This window comes from Chanodichthys erythropterus, chromosome 16, assembly GCF_024489055.1.
Source record: "Chanodichthys erythropterus isolate Z2021 chromosome 16, ASM2448905v1, whole genome shotgun sequence".
Lineage (NCBI taxonomy): Eukaryota > Metazoa > Chordata > Actinopteri > Cypriniformes > Xenocyprididae > Chanodichthys > Chanodichthys erythropterus.
Window position 1 is genome coordinate 39,307,291 of NC_090236.1, and position 20,685 is coordinate 39,327,975.

The following is a 20,685-nucleotide window of genomic DNA, read 5'->3' on the forward strand; positions in this document are numbered from 1 at the left end:
TTGAGGATCTTTAGGTCTACTTTACTTTGGTAGGCAGGTCCTATTTAAGTGATTTCTTGATTGCGAACAGGTGTGGCAGAGATTAGGCCTGGGTGTGGCTAGAGAAACTGAACTCAGGTGTAATAAACCACAGTTATGTTATGTTTTAACAGGGGGGAGGAAGGGGGGCAAGCACTTTTTCACACAGGGTCATGTGGGTTTGGATTTTGTTTTCCCTCATAGTAAAAACATTAATTCAAAAACTGCATGTTGTGTTTATGTGTGTTATCTTTGATTCATATTTAAATTTGTTTGATGATCTGAAACATTAAAGGGTTAGTTCACCCAAAAATGAAAATTCTGTTTATTACTTACCATCATGCCGTTTCACACCCGTAAGACCTTCGTTCATCTTCGGAACACAAATTAAGATATTTTAGTTGAAATCCGATGGCTCAGTGAGGCCTCATTAGGGAGCAATGACATTTCCTCTCTCAAGATGAATAAAGGTACTAAAAACATATTTAAATCAGTTCGTGTGAGACAGTGGACCAATATTAATATTATAAAGCGACAAGAATATTTTTGGTGCGCCAAAAAAAAAAACAAAATAGCGACTTATTTAGTGATGGCCGATTTCAAAACACTGCTTCATGAAGTATTGGAGCACAATGAATCAGTGTATCGAATCATGATTCAGATCGTGTGTCAAACTTCCAACGGCTGAAATCACATGACTTTGGCGTCTGAACAGCAGATTTCGTTATTTTGGCGCACCAAAAATATTCTCGTCACTTTATAATATTAATATTGAGCCACTGTACTCACATGAACTGATTTAAATATGTTTTTCGTACCTTTATGGATCTTGAGAGAGGAAATGTCATTGCTCCCTATGAAGGCCTCAATGAGCCATCGGATTCCAACTAAAATATCTTAATTTGTGTTTCGAAGATGAACAAAGGTCTAACGGGTGTGGAACGGCATGAGGGTAAGTAATAAAGAACAGCATTTTCATTTTTGGGTAAGCTAACCCTTTAAAGTGTGACAAACATGCAAAAAAAAAAAAAAAAAAATTAGCACCACTGTATATATTTATTTGTGTATTTAAATGTTCAAAGAAAAGTGTTAAATATAAATAACTAACTAGAGCTTGTCTTTTTTTATCATATCAATCATGTTTCTAATGAAACAGACATTTAGTTGAGAACTGAATTAACTCTTCTGCAGGTTTTTGAGGGCTGCTGCAGATGAAGCCTGTCAGTATGTGGAGAGAATTGTGGGTAAAAACCCGTTACTCCTGAGAGAGCTGAATCTGAGTAAACATGAACTAGGAGACACAGGAGTGAATCAGATCGCTGCTCTACTGCAGGATAAACACTGTCAACTCAACACACTGACGTGGGCATTGTTCATTTATTTAAAATATTACATTACTTTTAATTGTAATGTTACTGATAATATTTCCTCACATATTTTAGTCAGAGCAGTTTTTTCTCAGTCACAACAATATAAAGAAATGCAATTAAACAGAAAATTAAAAACACAATTTAAATGTGACACCACACTTTAAATATTTAATTAATAATTTAATTAGTTCAGTTACTGTAAAGGGAGAACAGTGGTTTTCTTCCATAGCTTAGAAAACTCTTCAAAGTGACACAAAAAAGTAAAGATTTGTAACTCCAAATCTAAAGCAAGGAGAGTCAAAAGGTTGGTATCGTTTGAAAGATTTATTTTTTTATTTTGGACATTCCTCATGCTGAGAAACTGCAAATAAATAAATAAATAAAATAATACAAATCTTTCTAATTTAAAATGGAGTATCTCATGAAGGAAATAAGTTAGCGGGATCATTCTTTTTTTGATGTTCCTATATATATATATGAGCTGTGTCTAGATCAAATTGTGTGGTGATTGCATGAAGAAATCAAAAGTTACAGTATTTGGAACCAAGGTAGCCATTGTTGTTTAGTCCTTGTCACCCCTTGAAGGTCATTTTTAAAATCGTTGTTTCACGTGGAGAAACTCGTGAACAACAAATGGGATTATGTTGATCTTGGACTCATTTCAATCGGGAGCATCTATTGTAATAATTATTACTGTATAAGTAATAATGTGCCATTTTCTACAATCTATATGTTTCATGAAATTATAACCAAAAATGCCATGTGATAGCATTTGTGCGCCTGTGGGGTTTTATGTGTCGTAAATTTGTGAGCAATATCACGTAATCTGTTTATTGGATTATGGTGATGTTAGACTTATTTTAATCGTGAGAATCTGCTGTAAATAATGATGTCGTAAACTGGTTAGATGCATTAAAAAAGCTGAGTTTTTAAGCTTTAAAATGATACCTATTATTCCTTTCAGTGGTTGCTTTTAGTAATTTGATTATGAATTTTTTCATGGGGGGTCCTACCGGTGGGACACTTCGGGCTTAAGGGGTTAATAAAGGCCTTCTGAAGTGAAGCGATACTGTATATTGTAACAGAAGACCGGACCTAAACAGCGGAACACAAGTATGAGCCACCCCGGATTTGGATTTGGTTGACGCTTTGCGCCGCACATTCACCGTTCACCCACCGCCATCAGCTCCTGGCATCACTTCCGCAAACACCAACACCTCTTCCTCACCACCTGTTTACGCCAGTCCCATGGCCAAACCGGTGCCCTACTCTGGTTCAGCGGAGGATTGCAACGGATACCTCCTGCAATGCTCCCTGACCCTGGAGATGCAACCGCACTTATTCCCCACTGAATACTCAAAGGTAGCGTTTCTAATCTCACAATTATCAGGCAAAGCGCTTCAATGGGCCGAATTCCATATGGTCCTAAAATAACCCTGTGGTCCAGTCATATTCCAGCTTCATTGACCACTTCAAAAAAGTGTTTGGAAAACCTTTGTGGGACTCGTCCATTGGTGAGAAACTTACTGCTGCTGATATTTCCATTCCAGTTACAGCACTCCTCGATACTGGGTCAGCAGGAAACTTCATCTCTGGTGCCCTCTGCCGTCAGCTTGGCCTCAAGACCAAGACTACGCCGTCAACCTACCAGATCCACTCAATAACCGGTAGACCTGTGAGCAGAAGACATGTGAGTCGGAGTACTGGACCATTACAACTCCAAGTTGGGATACTTCATGTGGAGAACATCCATTTGCTGGTTCTGGAGGGATCACCGCTGACGTTATTCTAGGGCGTCCGTGGTTGGAGCAGCACAAGACGGGAGAAGTCCTGAAGTAGAGCGACACCTGTTTTCCGAACTGTTTCTCTGCACTTCCAGTTCCAACCGAGAACTTCTTGCTGGCAAGTTGGCCTTCGAGGAGTGGAGGCATTGGCTGGAGGGAGCCAGACATCCCTTTCTGGTTCTAACCGACCATAAAAACCTGGAGTATCTTCGAGCAGCTAAAAGACTCAACCCCAGACAGTCCCATTGGGCGTTGTTCTTCACACGCTTTAACTTCACCCTCTCTTATCGACCTGGATCCAGAAACGTCAAGACTTCATGCTCCAGAAGAAAACTGAATACTCATTGTTGTGGACAGATTTTCTAAATCTTGTCGTTTTATTCCTCTGAAGGGACTCCCTAGTGCCATGGAAACTGTGGAGATCATGTTCAACCACGTATTCCGATACTTCGGAATCCCTGAAGATATTGTCTCGGATAGAGGACCACAGTTCATCTCTCGGTGTGGAGAGCATTCTTCTCGCTCCTAGGTGTGACCGTCAGCCTCTCGTCGGGATACCACCCTCAATCGAACGGGCAGATGGAACGGAAGATTCAAGAGATCGGCCGCTTCCTCCATACCTTCTGTCATGGCCACCAGGACTCTTGGAACCAGTACCTGGGTTGGGCCAAGTACGCACAGAACTCCCTATGCCAGCCATCCACCGGACTTACACCATTCCAGTGCGTACTCGGGCACTCACACACTCAGTCACATTGGAACTTACCAGTATGCTTACTTAAACATCCTGAATTGTGTTCTTCTGTCTCTGGCCTTTCTATATTGTAACAGATACATTTGTGTAAAAAAAATCAATATTTAAACAAGTTATGAAGTCAAATATCAAGCTTCTGCCAGACCACCTTCCGTATTCAACGTACGAAGAAAGTGTAAAACTCTTGCAGTTCACAAAGCTTATGCTATGTCCTACGCCTTCCCTAGTCAACTTACGAAAAAAGTATAATTGACGTGACACAAGTTATAATAATATAATAATTCTGTTTTGTGATTTATTTCTCTTGTAGGTTAAATGACTGTAACTTAACAGACAAAAGCTGTTCAGCTCTGGCTGCAGTTCTTGGATCAGATAACAATCTGAAAGATCTGAACATGAACAATAATAATCTGCAGGATTCAGGAGTGAAGCTGCTCTGCACTGGACTGAAGAATTTAAATTGTAAATTGGAGATACTGAGGTAAGTTTAGCCACAGGAGTCACATGACGAGAGTGAGGTGCAGTGACTGACAGGATGTTGTCAGAAGGAAAAGCGCAAGAGAACTTTTGTTAATAAACGTTGCATTACTTTGTTTAATATAAGTGAGTTTGTCTTTGTTTTATTGTTGTTGTGTTTTTCATAAAATAATAATAATAATGAACTACAAAATAAGCATTCGTTTTAAAATCCAAAGATTTTTTATTTATTTGTTACAATGTGGGTATACCATATCATCCGTTTTATTCATTTTGGTAACAAAAGTCCAACGTTTAAAAAGCGAATTTGTCATTGTACTATTTTATTGTTGATGTGTTTTCATTAATAACACAATCTAAGCATTTGTTTTAAATTAAGGGAAAAATACAAATACCTTTTATTTATTTGTAACAACACAAGTATACCATGTCATCAGTCCTATTTGTTTTGTTGATAAAAGTTTGATATTTAATATAAGCGAGTTTGTCATTGTATTATTTTATTGTTGTTGTGTTTCTTCATTAAGAGTAATTGAATTGAGGAAAGGAAAGATCTAATGTTAAAGATCAAGTTGGGCTCAGTGCACAAGGTGGTGTCTTTGAGCTTTGGCAGTATGAGTGTGTGCATGTTTCCTTCCACTCTTACTCTTTTGGTCTTAGCGACGTTTGCTTTTACTGTAAGAAGAATCCTTTATATGAAACTTGGCTAGAAGATGGTGTTCTATCAGAGACAAAAGAAAACATCATTTTTACATTATTGTGAACCTCTGTGGCTGTGCTGTAATTCATCAGTATACGCAGAGATTATCTTTCATTCTTTCTCCTCTTGTTTGCCTCCATATTCGGTTGTCAGTTTTTGCAACTAACTTTCAATACATTCATAAAAAGAACAAAATAAAATTCTCTGAGGATTTATGTTGTTCAGGTTTAACTGATTAACCAGCTGAATGTTTTCATTCCTGTTCTAGACTCTCTAAATGCAGTGTAACAGAAGAAGGTTATAAAGCTCTGGCTTCAGCTCTGAGATCAAACCCTTCACACCTGATAGAGCTGGATCTCACAGGAAATGATCCTGGACAATCAGGAGTGAAGGAGCTTAGTGATTTACTACAGGATCCAACCTGCCAACTGAAGACACTGAGGTAAGACGGGATGAAATCATTAACAAAATTAGTTGTATGCAGGCTAAATATTCATAACAAATATATTATTTTAGTTATACATTAAGCTAGACAATTTGTTGCATCAATATGATCAAGATTAGATAAAATGCTGCAAGTTCTGATGATGATAATCAACACAATTTAGTTGTGGTACAAGCTACAGGTCAAATACACATCATGGATCAGTATATGTGCTGTTCTGGAGTATGGTATACCTTGACAATTAACATGCACAATTTTGATTTTGTGCACACTTCTCATTACAAATTCTAGATAACCTTTCAGTCAAATTGTTTTCTGAACACAGATGTTTTCCATCAAGCCCAGATTCACTGTATCTCTACAGCAGGTCTATGAGTCTCCAGATGTTCAAAACATGCAGTTTCACAGTTTTCTCTGCTGATGTTTCTCACACATCCTGTTTAAGAGCCAGAAAGATCTTGAGACCTTAATTTCACACTTTGTATTCATACTGAAAATCATGATCTAGTGAGCTTTTGCCCTTCTGATCCATGGGAAGTGTCTGTTCTTATGAGTTTGCTTTAGGACTGAGTGTTGCTCTAATTTCTTTTAAATAACACCATTAGACTTTGTTTTCAAGTATTTATAGTGGTGTGAAAAAGTCCTGATTTTTAATTTTTTTGCATGTTTGTCACACTTTAATGTTTCAGATCATCAAACAAAGTTAAATATGAATCAAAGATAGCACAAGTAAACACAACATGCAGTTTTTAAATGAAGGTTTTTATTATGAAGGGAAAACAAAATTCAAACCCACATGGCCCTGTGTGAAAAAGTGCTTGCCCCCTAAACTTAATAACTGGTTGGGCCACCCTTAGCTGCAACAACTGCAATCAAGTGTAAGGCTGGACGTTTATGCTGCTATTTTGAACCAATAATCGGAAACAAAAAGCAGTTGAAGGATGACGTGCATAATTCAGTTATTTATCTGACTGTCACAGACACGCCAGGTTCCAGCACCCTCCAATCACCGCCACCTGCACCTCATCAGCGCACTCATCACCAGCACTACTTAACCCTAAATCAGGCAACGTGACTCACGAGTCACATAGTTTTTATTGTCTTTTTTGGGACATAAGAACAATTTTTTTATTAAATCCTTTTATCATTTATCAATGCCTGGTCTGTCTCAAGTATGGTGGTCACATGATTTGCTTCAAGTTGTCAGTGATCTATTAGTAAGCCTGATCTAAATCCAACATGGCTGCCAGTGGTGGAGAACATTCAGATTTTGAAGTAGATAATTATATATTAAACTTACTTATCTGTTGGAAAAAAAATAATATTACTGCTAACATTAATTCTGAACATTGTCTTAGGGTGCTGAAGAAAAAAAAAATTGTCATATGTTGTTTATGTTGTTATTTAGCACGTTTTGAATTGTATGTGACTCCTGAGTCACGTTGCCTGTTTAGGGTATAAAAAGGATTAACCCTAAGAGTGGAAAAGTCTAAGCTAACCATATTAAAAAAACTGTTGCTCCCTTTTTTGAGAATATACGTAACACTACACTAAATTTAAATGGTTGTAATTTAAGAATGTTTTAGACATAAGTTTGGTCTTGTTTTTTTTTTTTTTTTAAAGAAAAAGTAACTTCAAAAAATGATTATATTTACTGTAAATCAAATGTACTCTACAGTCCAGTCCAAAAGTTTGGAACCACTAAGATTTTTAAAAGAAGTTTCGTCTGCTCACCAAGGCTACATTTATTTAATTAAAAATACAGTAAAAACTGTAATATTGTGAAATATTATTACAATTTAAAATAACTGTTTTCTATTTGAATATATTTCACAAAGTAATTTATTCCTGTGATGGCAAACCTGAATTTTCAGCATCATTACTCCAGTCTTCAGTGTCACATGATCCTTCAGAAATCATTCTAATATGCTGATTTGCTGCTCAAGAAACATTTAATGTGTACAATTGTACAAAATATTTGTGTACAATATTTTTTTTTCAGGATTATTTGATGAATAGAAAGTTCAAAAGAACAGTGATTATCTGAAATCTAATCTTTTGTAACATTATAAATGTCTTTACTGCCACTTTTGATTGATTTAATGCATCCTTGCTGAATAAAAGTATTAATTTCTTTAATTTCTTTTCAAAAAATAAAAATAAAAATTCTTACTGACCCCAAACTTTTGAACGGTAGTGTATAATGCTACAGAAGCTTTGTATTTCAGATAAATGCTGTTCTTTTGAACTTTCTATTCATCAAGAAATCCTGAAAAAAAAAGTACACAACTGTTTTCAACTTTGAAAATATAAATCATAAATGTTTCTTGAGCAGCAGATCAGCATATTAGAATGATTTCTGAAGGATCATGTGACACTGAAGACTGGAGTAATGATGCTGAAAATTCAGCTTTGCATCACAGGAATAAATTACTTTGTCAAATATATTTAAATAGTACACAGTTATTTTAAATTGTAATAATATTTCACAATATTACTGTTTTTACTGTATTTTTAATTAAATAAATGTAGCCTTGGTGAGCAGATGAAACTTCTTTTAAAAACATTAAAAATCTTAGTGGTTCCAAACTTTTGGACTGTACTGTAAATATTTTATATAAAATGTATATTTTACAAAATAATTTTTACTCTAAAATTACTATCAAATCAAAGTCATATGTCTAACCAATTTGTGTTCTAAATTTTAATTTAATATCACAAAATGTAACTTCCCATGAGATTTTTAGGCGTTATACCAAAAATAGCCACTGGGTGTTTTTTAATGCATTCTCCTGTATCAAATTTATACATTTCAGTCTCAATATCAAAAAACAGTTGGCAGAGGGACCGTGAGACTCAGAACTTTCCAATGATATGTGTTTTGTCAAGATTAGAATTTTTTTTTTTATATAAAGTAGTTCAAATAAATTGTGTAATACAAAACCTGACACCACCCACTATAGGTGAGGAGCTTGCTAAAAGAAATTAAAGTACCATTTTTATGGTAAAGCAAGGTCCGATTTCAAAATGGTTTTCACAGGCTGAATCTTGAGTTCGTAAGCTTTTGTATATATATAATTTGTAAATATATAATTTGTCAACATTACATCAAGTAAAGTATAGGATATAATTGTTTTAAGCATGCAGTGGCAAGTAGGCCAGTAACAGTAATGACTTGGTCCTTTTTTTATACCCTAATCAGGCAACGTGACCTGGGAGTCACAACTCATAAAATCCGAAATATATCAAATATTTCAAAAATTCTTTTGGATATGTTTTACTTAAGCTCAGATGATATAAAAAATATCATGGAAATATTTTTTGCTTATCATTTTCCACTCTTGCCTGTTTAAGGGTTAAGACACACTCACACACAGTCACATTGTCCGGTCTCGTTTGCATCTAAGGACTTACCTGAATGCTTATCTCAAGGACTCCTCTTGCTACTTATCTGTACTCCGGGTTTCCTAGCTCCTCTACATGATTCCTATCTGGCGTGAAGTGTTGTCTAAAGTCGTCTGCTCCAGTCAGCAAGTATCATTCTCCATTGTCACTCTGCAAACACAAAGGACTGTGTCATTCTCCATATCACTCGTACATCACTAAAGTGCATCTGCTACTCACCTGTCATCATCGTAATACTCTGCTTCTGTTCAATAAACAACCTGTTATTCCTATCTTCTGTCTCCTGCCTGGTCCTATTGTAACAGAAGACCGGACCATTACAGCGGAATACAAGCATTAGTCAACCAGATCCTTTCCAAGAGCTGGTAGATGCTTTTCGCCGCACATTTGCGGTACAACCACCGGTCCCAGATCTGCCACCAGCTCCAGCACCCATCATCACTTCCGCATCCACCGCCACTTCTTCTTCTCCTGTAGCGCACTTCAGTCCCATGGCCCAACCGGCGCCCTACGCTGGTGCGGCGAAGGATTGCAACGGCTTTCTTCTGCAAGTGTCTCTGATCCTGGAGATGCAACCGCACTTATTTCCCACCGAACACTCCAAGGTAGTGTACATTATCTCTCACCTTTAAGGCAAAGCGCTGGATTGGGCCGATTCTATCTGGTCACAGAAGCATCCAGTAACACAGACATATGCTGGCTTCGTTGAACACTTCAGGGAAGTGTTTGGAAAACCATCCTGGGATTCATCCATTGGTGAGAAGCTTTACAGATTAAAACAAGGAAAGTTGTCTGTTAACGAATATGCTTTGCAATACAGAACCCTGGCTGCCCGGAGCGGATGGAATGAACAAGCGCTGTTGACGTCATACCGTCAAGGTTTGGATCCTCAAGTATGGTTGCATCTCGCTGCATACGAGGATACCATCGGGCTCGAACGTTTCATCCAGCTGTCTATACGCTTCGCCACTCATATGCAGTCGTGTCTCGAAGAGCACCAGGGTCAGAGTCTCACTAACACCATCCTCTGCCGCCCAGAATCCGTCAGCACTCCAGAACCAGTTCCTGAACCCATGCAAATAGAATCATCACGGTTAAGTTCTGAGGAAAGACAGAGAAGGCTGACCCAGAATCTCTGCCTCTACTGCGGTTTACCAGGACATGTACTCTCCTCATGTCCTACCCGTCCTGCACGTCCTATGGTGAGTGCCATTATTTCAACTCTCCAGACTTCAAAGCCACTCACCACGACGATCACACTTACTGCCGCTGATATTTCTCTTCCAGTATGTGCCCTCATCGATTCTGGGTCAGCGGGAAACTTCATCTCCGGCGCCCTCTGTCACCAACTCAACATCAAGACCCAGATTACGCCTAAAGCTTACCAGATCCAAGCCATAGCTGGAAAACCTGTAAGTCGAAGACATGTCAACCGGATTACGAAACCCATCCACATTCAAGTCGGCGTTCTTCATCAAGAATTCATTCAACTACTGGTTCTGGAGGGTTCCACTGCTGACATGATTCTAGGGCGCCCATGGTTGCAGCTTCACGATCCCATCCTCTCTTGGAACACTGGGGAAGTCCTGAAGTGGGGCGACCATTGCTTCTCCGAGTGTTTCTCCAACCTGCCTGTTCCCAAGTCTCCTTGCTCCAATCCATTTCCAGTCTGTGCAAAATCCATTGAGAGCCCGCTCGAGAAGCGATCTGTGGACATTCCGACCTGTTACGCCCCCTTCAGAGACGTATTCTGCCCCAAGAGAGCCTCCAAGCTGCCTCCACACCGGCCATGGGACTGCGCCATCGACCTGCTTCCGGGTGAGTCAGTGCCAAGGGGCAAAATTTACCCCCTATCCATCCCGGAGGAGAAGGCCATGGTGGAGTACATCGAGGAGGCTTTGGCTCAAGGATATATCCGACCATCCAATTCCCCTGCTGCATCCAGATTTTTCTTCGTGGCCAAAAAGGACGGAGGCTTGCGGCCCTGCATTGATTACCGTGCTCTAAACTCCATCACTGTCAAGTTCCGTTATCCCCTTCCTCTCGTCCCTGCGGCCTTGGAACACCTCCGTAGAGCCACTGTGTTCACCAAGTTAGACCTCCGCAGCGCCTACAACCTGATCCGAATACGTGAGGGGGACGAATGGAAGACCGCCTTCGTCACGCCACTGGCCACTACGAGTACCTGGTCATGCCGTATGGCCTGGCCAACGCCCCCTCCATATTCCAGGACTTCATCCACGAGGTGCTCCGGGAGTTCCTCCATAAGTTCGTTGTAACGATGTAGCGGTTCGTACAGTTATTAATAAATTTATGGATGAAATATGAATATAATAATTCATAAATTGGTTATGAATAAATTATGATTCATATATCGACCCAACGGGGAATTAAACATATATTGTGAATTAATTACAACGAATTATAATCAATTACATATATGATTAGTTCTGGTTTAATAATTATTTAGAGAAACTAGTTTGTCCAGCAAACTAAGCTCCTCATAGAATATTATCAAAGGAAGGGTTTTTTTTCTATGGCCATTAGAAAAAGACTTCCTCTTCTAGCATCCAAACGTAGCAAGGATATAGGATCGAAACGTTAAAGTGACCTGGGTTTTATGAATGAGCAGGAGAACAACAAGCATGAAATGTAGTGCGTTTTTAATATACGAAAACAACTACCGAGGTTATACGTCTAAATATATACAGAGGATATACACATATATATACAAGGGTGAAAGTAGGAAAGGAAGGAAAGAGAGAAGGCAAGTAGCAAACTTACAAACAGTCCTTGAGCCAGCGCGGAAAACAGTTTCCTTATCTAAGATTGAGAAACGGCAGTATACTTGCATTGGTTGTGTGTGTCGGATTTCAGTTTAGCGCTGGTGCAGTTCGTTGGCTTCTTCCGTTCAGCGGGAAGGTTTGAACTGAGGACTTGAGAGTGAGTTTTGCTGGAAGATGGCGGTCCCGAAGGTGAGCGCGATGGCAGCGCGTGGTCCCTGGAGACGTCCGAGAGGGACGTGCACGAGCAGACGAGAGAGAATCGGGAGAACACACGAAATTGTGCGTCTTTGCTTTTATGACAGATAAGCCGACACACCTCCTTGAGGTTGGGTAGCCAATAACATGGGTGCAAAGTTGGCGGGAAAGCTTTCCCTTTGATTGGCCTCACGACTTAATCTGCATGATTTATGGCTCTCAGATCAGATTTCGAAGTAGAGTACTTTCTTCACAGTATCATTAAACAAATAGAACAATGCATCCTACAGGGATGTGAGACACATTATGGAATAGAGGAGAGGAAGAGCTTTCAGAGGAATCTAAACTTGACACATAAACAACATGTAGAAGAAGTTATGGTTTACAGACAAAATTACATTAATAGGAATGAAACTAGAATGGCTACAGTCATTTAAACTCTAAAATCTAAACCCTAGGAAGCATATATGCACTTAAAATATAGCGGGTACACTTTGGCACAGTCATATCTTGAGAATAACTGTACATACCATCTCTAGGCATGTTTGTATATGTGTGTGTGTGTTTTTGTGTGTCCCTGTGTGTGTGGGGTGTTGGAATGTGGATCTGGTCAGTCTCTGGGGGGGTGCTCCTTTGATGTCCTAAGAGCAAGGAAATTGGGCCTGCTGTGTTACCTCGGAGGGCCACAAAGGTGTCAAGTGGGCTCATCTTTAGTAGACAGTTAGGAGCCGATTTAGTGATTAAGAAACAAAGTTCATCAGGTTAAAAGCGTTCTGAAAACTCCAAAGTTTATTGATTATCCTGATACGTGTGCATACGCTACAGATTCCCCCTTTCGGCCAACGAAGTTCCTGTGCGGACTTCGTTGGACGGTAACCAAGTTCGATGGCACATGGATCCGGATGGTCACGCAGCAGGTGGTTCCTACTGGTCCTTGAGGAAGGGCAGGTAGGCACTTGTCCGTGGATTCTTGCATTCCTTTGGTCCCTTTGGATAGGATGAAGGCCAGGCCCAGGGCGAGTGCGTACTTGATTGCCATGGAGAGGCAATGGATTGTGTTGGCTGCAATCCAAGCTCGGGCTCTAGGTGAGCTGGTCAGGACAGGCAGTCGTGAGAGTGCTTGGAGGGCTGCATCAATAGGAGTACTGTCACTTAGCTGGGACCCCCCTTTGTCAATCCTCAGTTCCATTCCTGGATCTAAGGTGTGATGGTGATCCCTGGGGGAAGATGGGATTTCCAGTTCTGACTGGTCCTCTTTGCTTGAGAGACAGTGCACCGCCATATGGCTGCGGTGAAGGATGGAACCCAGGGGTACCTGGATCCACTTACTTGGATTGGGCAGGCTGACACGAGTGGCGGTGTTGTGCTGATTGTAGGTTAGGGTGGCAGCATGAGTGGGGGTGTGGACGAGCAGTCGATCACCCACAATCTCGGCTTGCGTTCCGATGACTGGGGTGTGAGGCTTGACCTCGGCAGGGCAGCGTGTGTCGCTGGTCATAAGCTGCAACCGGCCCATTCCTTCAGTGTGGTTTCTGAGGAAGAGCTGGTTTTTGGCAGAAGGACTGAAAGTCTTTGGTGAAACTACGCCTGCAAAAGTGGGGAGCCGGGCACAGCCGTGGGTTGCTGTTGTGGTAGGCTACCGCAACTGAGGTGTGTTTCTTGGCATGGGTGTTACGTTGCCGCCACATGACATTGACAGTGTCTTTCGGTCTGCCAGTAGCAAAGTCCAGCACAGTTTGTGTGGGATACTGAGGAATCCTATTCATAGCCACTCTGTCCATAGAGAAGCTAACTTCTCGCAGCAGGTCTGTCAGCAAAGCTATAACCAGCTGATTCTGGGCAAAGTCATTCTGGAGGACTGTCAACAGTTGCTTCCTTGTGTTCACCGTTTGGATCAGCAAGAAACTGTGAGTACAGAGAACAGCCACAATACCTTTCCGGGATTTGCAGATGGTTTTCAGGGTTTGGCTCTGTGTTGCGAGTTGTTCTCTCAGCTGTAGGCGGAGCTTGTTGCGATGCTGATGGGTGGAGTAGGCTGTGATGAGACTCGAGTCTCCTGGTTGGTACAGGTGCAGTGGCACCTGCCGTGCCATCAGTAGTTCCGTGGGGAACACCTGAGTTGACTCCTGTATGGTGTCTGTGATGGCCATGAGCATCAGAGGAGGTTTTACAGTCCAGTCTTTCTGGTCGACTGACCATGGAAACGTGACTCTTCTGTTTTGCAGTGGAGCTCGGTGATTTGCGTTTGCAGTCTGGACGTAACGGCAAACTTGAAATCCTCTGGCGTGCTCTGCCACATCTTGCTGCATGCTGGGCCAGTACGCCACTTGTTTTAATGTCTCGTAAATAGTTCTGGTGCCATGGTGTTTGGCACATGGTGTGTCGTGGGTGTATATCCGTTCACCCCCCTTTTGGCCCTGTGGCAGTACAAGCTTTGGCGCTGTGAAGACATCAGGGACATATTTTAGAAAGTTCACTCCCACACGCAGCATGTGGTCGGTCATGGGATCAGGTGCCGTGAACGGGAGGTTGGAGGGGTATGAGTGGTGGTACAAAACATTTTGCATGGAAGTGTTGGCAAGTTTGGTTGTTAGTGGCAGTGGCAGTAAGGCGGGAAATGTTGCAGGAACAGTCCGCTGGCTGCGGGTTGTTGTTGTCACACTAAGGGTGGGTGAATGGGGTGGGTGTGACCATAGCTTGTCATGCAGGGTGCCAGTCTTGGCAAGGGCATTAATTTGGTCGTTCACGCCTTTGTCACGCCCTGGTTGCTTTAAGCATCTTTTCACCTTTTCCCAGTAAACGATCATGTCGTGTGCTTGGGTGAGGTGATCATGTGTCTGGAACATGTGTTGATGTTTCACCTGGTTGTTGCATGCAGTCTTGAAACCAGTTTGTTTCCAGCCCAGAAGATGGCATGTGAAACAAGGTCTGGCAAAGTGTGAGTCTGTGCACATGAGTTCTCTGATATGGACAGAGGAGACTTGAAGGGTTTTGAGGGTCGCTGCTGCTTCACCATACTGACATGACTGGGGACCCCACCTGCTGTTCTGTGGTTGGCAGGGTTGGTTGTTTAACCATCGTGCCCCTGCACTTGCCTGTAAGATGCCCTCATGGTTGTAGGAACGTCCATCGACGTAGGCCGTGGGCATTCCTTGGCACGCATTCTCTTTGACGTATCTGTGACAGGCTGGTCGCTGTTGTTGGCGTACCAGTATCTCAAGTGTCAACGCTGGTGTGCCGTTATAGCAGTTTTGGCAGGCAGCTGAATTTCCGCTCTGTGCAGACTTGTGCTTTCTGGCACGTTGTGGCAGTGGCACCTGCTGGTTCAGCCTCCTGAAGTCGCTGGTGGGTCGCCACTTGCTGTTTGGTTTGACAATGGACCAGGTAGGGACTGAATAGGTGCTGTTGCATGGGCAGATAACACCTTTTCCTTCTGTTGAATGAACAACCTCCTGTACTGGTTCATGTGGGGCGATGTGACCTTCGTACTGCCTGATTAAGGTGGGAGGAGCATTTGGGTGTGTTGCACTATGCACTGTGTGAAGTTTAGTGAGACCACAGCATAAAAGGTCTTTGTCAAATGTCACTTTGAATTTGTGCAAGACGTTTCTGAGTCTTTGACAGTCTGCATCATTCTTTAGCGCACTTGCATCTTTCTGGATCTGTTGGCCTTTAGGCTCAAACCTTGGGAAGGGCTCCTCTGTTGTGGTGTAAGCTGTCAGGTTGGCTGTTCGAGGTGCAGCGCTTTCCTGAGTTTCACAGGCAGGCTGGTTAGCGACTGTGGGTATTGCAAGGTGTTTGTCCTCCATCAGCTCCGTTCTGTGCACCTGTTCTGTGGGTACCAGTTCGATGGAAGTGATGGAGATGCTCTTGAAGGATGCTGTGAAACTTGTGTTGCTTAAGCTTCCTTCTGGGACCATGGCAGCTGGTATTAAGTTAATGACTGTTAACTTGCGTTCAAAGTCATAGGGGCCGTGGTCCATTATCCATTCTAGATGGTGGGCTTTGGGAATGCTGATGTCTGTGACCATGCATTCGTTGAGCCAGCTGTGAACTACGTAGGGTGACACTTCAGTTAGCGGTGTGGCTTTTAGAGCAAGTCCAAGTTCCACGCCTTCAGGTGACAGTGTGAAGGAGCCCAGCATGTGGTTTAGGGTTTGACCACATTGCCTGTTGAGCCAACCAGCACCCCCTTTGGTGTAAGGTGGTACTACCGTTTCCTGTGCGTCGAGCCAAACAGCACCCCCTTTGGTGTAAGGTGGTACTACAGGTTCCTGTATGTTGATCAGGATGCAGACCTGTTGGATAGTCTGGCCTGACAGGAAGTTGGCAGTGTTGACAGGAACAACAGGAAGCTGTATAGTCATCGGGGCCCACAACAACTCATTTGCACTGTCCGTATGAGCATTAGAGTGCATCAGGAGGTCTGGAAGGACCAAGAAGTGATGGGTTAAATGCCGGTTGTTCCATTTGAAGTTCAAAACGCAGATGTCCTTGACAGTCATCATGGTTGGCAGACGAAAGTCTAGTGGAAAGTGTGTTTGCTTGTTGACAAATGGGAGGTCCGGTGTTCCTTCACTGAGAGCACTTAACAACGTGTGGCTGAAGGCCGAGTTGTCTGCCCACAGTGTGAGAATAATGTCTGTAGTAGTTACATCATTCAGCTGTGAGTCTGTCGTGACCTTGGAGCAGAGAGAGTTACAGTCTATGGTGAGTTGAAGTACGCCGGGTGGCGAACTTGAACTGTGCTCTGAGCCGGGGTTCCCGCGGTTAGCTGGCAGATTTCCCGCGACCTCTGTGACCTGACCGTCTGGCTCAGGTGGTCTGGGTGACTGGGAAGGCAGAAGTTCACACGCTTGAGCCCAGACTTTCAGCGGTCTGGCGTTCAATAAGGGCTCAAAACAGTCTAGCAGGTCTTTGTGAGTGGAACAGAGAAACGTGTCCATTTGCGCTACGCCCACAGGAGGTACCAGGCTCACTCGACCAATGGTGTGGTGCGTGGGAGCTGTGTGTTCAAGGTGGACCTCATTTGGACAGTGCGACTGCACATTCAGCTCACATCTTTGTGACTTGAGAGTCTGATTTTGTCTTTCAGCTTCATTTCTCAGTCTTTCAAAAAGGTAAGGACAGGTTTCTGGACAGTGATCGGAGACTGTGTAGCTGGTTTGATTTTCTACAGTCTTTTCAGGAGCCGTGTTCTGCTTGGAGTGAGCTTCGTCAACCAAGTTTTGCAGCTGCTGAGTAGACATACTGCGTGAGCAGGCCAAGGCTGCCAGGTGATCACTCACCACAGGGTGCAGCTCTCGGAGAAGCAGAGTATTGAAGATGAAATCTTCCTCCATCGCTGGCTGACCACGTGCTCTAAAGCAAGCCATTTGCTGTCGGCTGTAGCAAGTGTATGGGTTTTTCAGTCTGCCCCGTTTTAGGTCCATGGCAGCAGGGAGCCCTTGATCTGATGCAGGGTCAGCAAGCTTTTGGATCAGAACCTGTCGCAGGTGCTGGCAGTTGGATGTGACAGCTGCTGGCGAAGGTTCTTGGCCGCTGGACATTTTGGGCAGTGGACTTTCAACCCCATTTGGAATTAGGGCTTCTTGACTGGTTAGGGGAAACTCGGTGATGTGTGTTTCCCCTCCCATGCCACTTTTCAGTACTCTGTAACCAGTGTCAAGTTCATTCACATAGTCTCTTTGTTGTTTCAGAGCCATAACTCCTTTCTGGGCCTGTTTGAGGTGATTTTCACAGGTCAGAGCTTTAGTGTGTCTGTCTTTCGGCTTAGTCTCTGCTTTGGCTAGGGGAGCTTCGCTGTGGTGGAGTTTTCCAGTCAGTTTTCTATGCTCCACCTCCAGGTGGAGCTCTGCAAGGGCTTTTTGAAGTCTTTGCAGCTCCTCCTGCAGCTCGGGTTTGGATTCGTCCGCTGTCCAACGCTGGTCCTGGGTCTCGACGAGTCGCTGATCGTGGCGATGAATCTGGGCCTGATTCCTCCGGGCATCCTCCGCCTGGAGCTTGAGATTGTGGGTGATGGTTCGGATAACTTTCGCCCATTCTTTGTAGCTTGGCGTCGGACCGTGGGACATCAGTCGATTCAGGTTGTCGTCCAGCTGCTCGTTGCTTAGGTGCTGGGGATCCACAGCGTCGTTAGGCAGGAACGTGCTGGTCAGGGAACCCAACCCGGTCGTGAGTCCGTCCCCATGGGTGCTGGGGCTGGCTGCTCTGAACACGTCAGCTTGCTGTTGGCGAGAGAAAGACAGCACAAACAGAACCAATGCAAGCACGCACAGGGCTAACGACTTATAATAATGCATGATTATATAATTCTTTGGTTTGGTTCCAGTCAACTGGTGCAGACAGTTAGTGGAATGTAGGCTAGACACTTAATTGTCGATAGCCAAAAGGACCACGCGGGTCAATTTGTGTGGGTGAGTGCCGGATTTGAATAAAGATTTTGACAGGCGGTAGCCCTAAGAGTCCTTTGATGACTCTCGCTGCTCGGTCGTCTATCTATTACTCAGTTTTTCGTGATGGCTCTCACAGGCTCTGCTTTTACATGAACTGAAAGAAACAAACACAGTAGAAAAGCAAAACAGAACAGGGTGGATGCAATTAAATGAGAAATAGAGCAGTAAACAAATAGAAAGGAATAAAAATAAAATAGCAATAAACTAAAACAGAAGGGCTAGAGGGGAGAAGTGAAACTTAAACTTCCTATTCCAGCTGGGTTTATGACGGTGTCAGGCGAGTGCACTGTTGCGTCATAAAACCTAGAGGGATGGTCTGGATCGAGAGCCTAAGGGTTGGCCCGCACCTGAATAATTGAAGAATATGTAATATTCTGTGGCTTTCAATTAGGTGAAGTGACTGTATGTCACCAATTTAGGCCTGGGTGAATCGTGGGTGCTCAGATAAGAACACAATGGCAGGCCACCTTTCCTCGACGATCAAACACTCTACTGCGGTGTCCGTGGCCACCTGTCCCCTTTGTACCACGGTGCAACCTCTCAAACAGGGAACACCAGCACAATTGCGCACTTTGGCAAGGTATTTGCGCCAACGGCCCGAGTGACCGGTCAAAATTGAGTTTTCCCTAAACTCAGAGTCTGTCCCCTTTACGGGCAGTTACTCCAAACGGGCGGTTCTGTCGTGCAGAAGCCTGAGCAGGGAAATTAAACAAAATTGCCGTTTGTTGTCAATCTGGCTCGTTGCCTCCCTGTACCTGATACACAACTCGCTGATGTCCTTGCGTGTTGCCCGTTATACGAGGTCAGAGTGTCTCCGATTCACACACAGTCAGTGAAAGAACCGCCAGGCCAGGTAGCTCCACTCACTGGAACTCACTGGAGCAACCGTCAGCTCACCCCAGGGCGCCAAAGGGCCTTATCTGCAAGTGCTCAAACAGTCAGGTAAACACGACTTAATTGTAAATTTAAATCTCAATTTAAATCTTGTTTAAATAGAATTTAAATAATTAAGTGTGTAGGATAAAAGAGTAGGGGTCTAAAATGAACTAGCTAGAAGCAGAACAAAAGTAAAAATAAAATAAAACAAAAACAAATCAGATGCACTTGATTCAAATTTGAATTAAACTTGTTCAATTAAATTTAAATGAGTGCATAGAATAACAGGATGGGAAAAAGAGAAAAGGGGATAATTCAGAGGCACTTGATTCAAATTTGAATTAAACTTGTTCAATTCAATTTAAATGAGTGCATAGAATAACAGAATGGGAGAAAGAAAAGAGAAAGCCTTCCCTATTTGCAGATTTTTCCTAAAGAGAATTGCTTGTTGATAGCAAAATGCCAACTGATTGACACTACTTAATTTTAAAATTGAATTAAATGTTATTTAATTAAATTCAAAATAAGTGTATGAAATAAGGGAGGCTTGGGTGTGCGTGAATATTATTGCCAGCCAATAACATCAGGACCCAGAACTAGGAGTGAATAAAATAAAACATTAAGTAATAAAAGGGAATGAATTTCCAAAGTAAAACTAAAGAAATAACTTGAGAGAGAGGAAAGACAAAAAGGGAATGGATGAAATAACACAAAGTAGAATAAAAATAAAATAAATAAACTGAAATACAATAAAATAGAGTAGATCTGTGAATACAGGAAAAAGAATACAAGGGAAAAGAGAATTGACTTATCTGGCAGTGTCCACCAGGGGGCGCACTGTCAGAAAGTGGATTCTCTTGTTGGAAGGGAAAACTTAATTTAAATTAAAAATTTAAACGTGTTTAAATTAAATTTAAATCAGTAAAACACATTCCAACAACGATTGGAAAGCATAACCACCAAAAGCAAATTACTTTTACAACTCCCCGCAGTATAGAGAAGCAAAAGATAATTTTGGGAGATAATTTCAGTTCAAAGTATGGAGCGGCTTTAACTCAGAACGTCAGAGTCCACACACCCAATAAGTAGGGAGGGGTGGCACACCTGAGCAGACTGCCCTCTGGCGTCTGGTCAGAGTTACTGCATCCCCTTTCTCTAATTCGTGATATAAAAACGAGCGCTTTGTGGGGTTCAGACCCTTACGCTGTTTTAACTGCACGGTCACGATTACAACTATAGAACCTCAGCGGATTCTTTCATAAATATATGTGTACCGTTTTACTCACGGGTACACAACTCTGGGAATCAGTCCCTTTGGTGCAAACTTTAATGCACGCGAATATGTAACGCTTGCGGGATTCCTTCGCCGCGGGTTACAAATCAACATTGGATCAGAATGTTGATATAGCTCCAAATTATT

General features: G+C 42.6%; 1 protein-coding gene across 3 annotated transcripts in view; it reads left to right on the plus strand.

Moving 5' to 3' along the window:
• Nucleotides 1–20,685, plus strand: part of LOC137003673 (NACHT, LRR and PYD domains-containing protein 12-like) — a 66,828-nt gene that overhangs the window by 12,792 nt on the left and 33,351 nt on the right. For 2 of the 3 annotated variants that reach the window (XM_067363909.1, XM_067363908.1), the window contains 3 exons: nt 1,210–1,380; nt 4,237–4,407; nt 5,372–5,545. In XM_067363909.1, coding sequence (XP_067220010.1) covers nt 1,210–1,380; nt 4,237–4,407; nt 5,372–5,545 — 516 coding nt within the window. The remainder of the gene's footprint in view (nt 1–1,209; nt 1,381–4,236; nt 4,408–5,371; nt 5,546–20,685) is intronic. The other variant, XM_067363907.1, reaches the window with a different exon arrangement.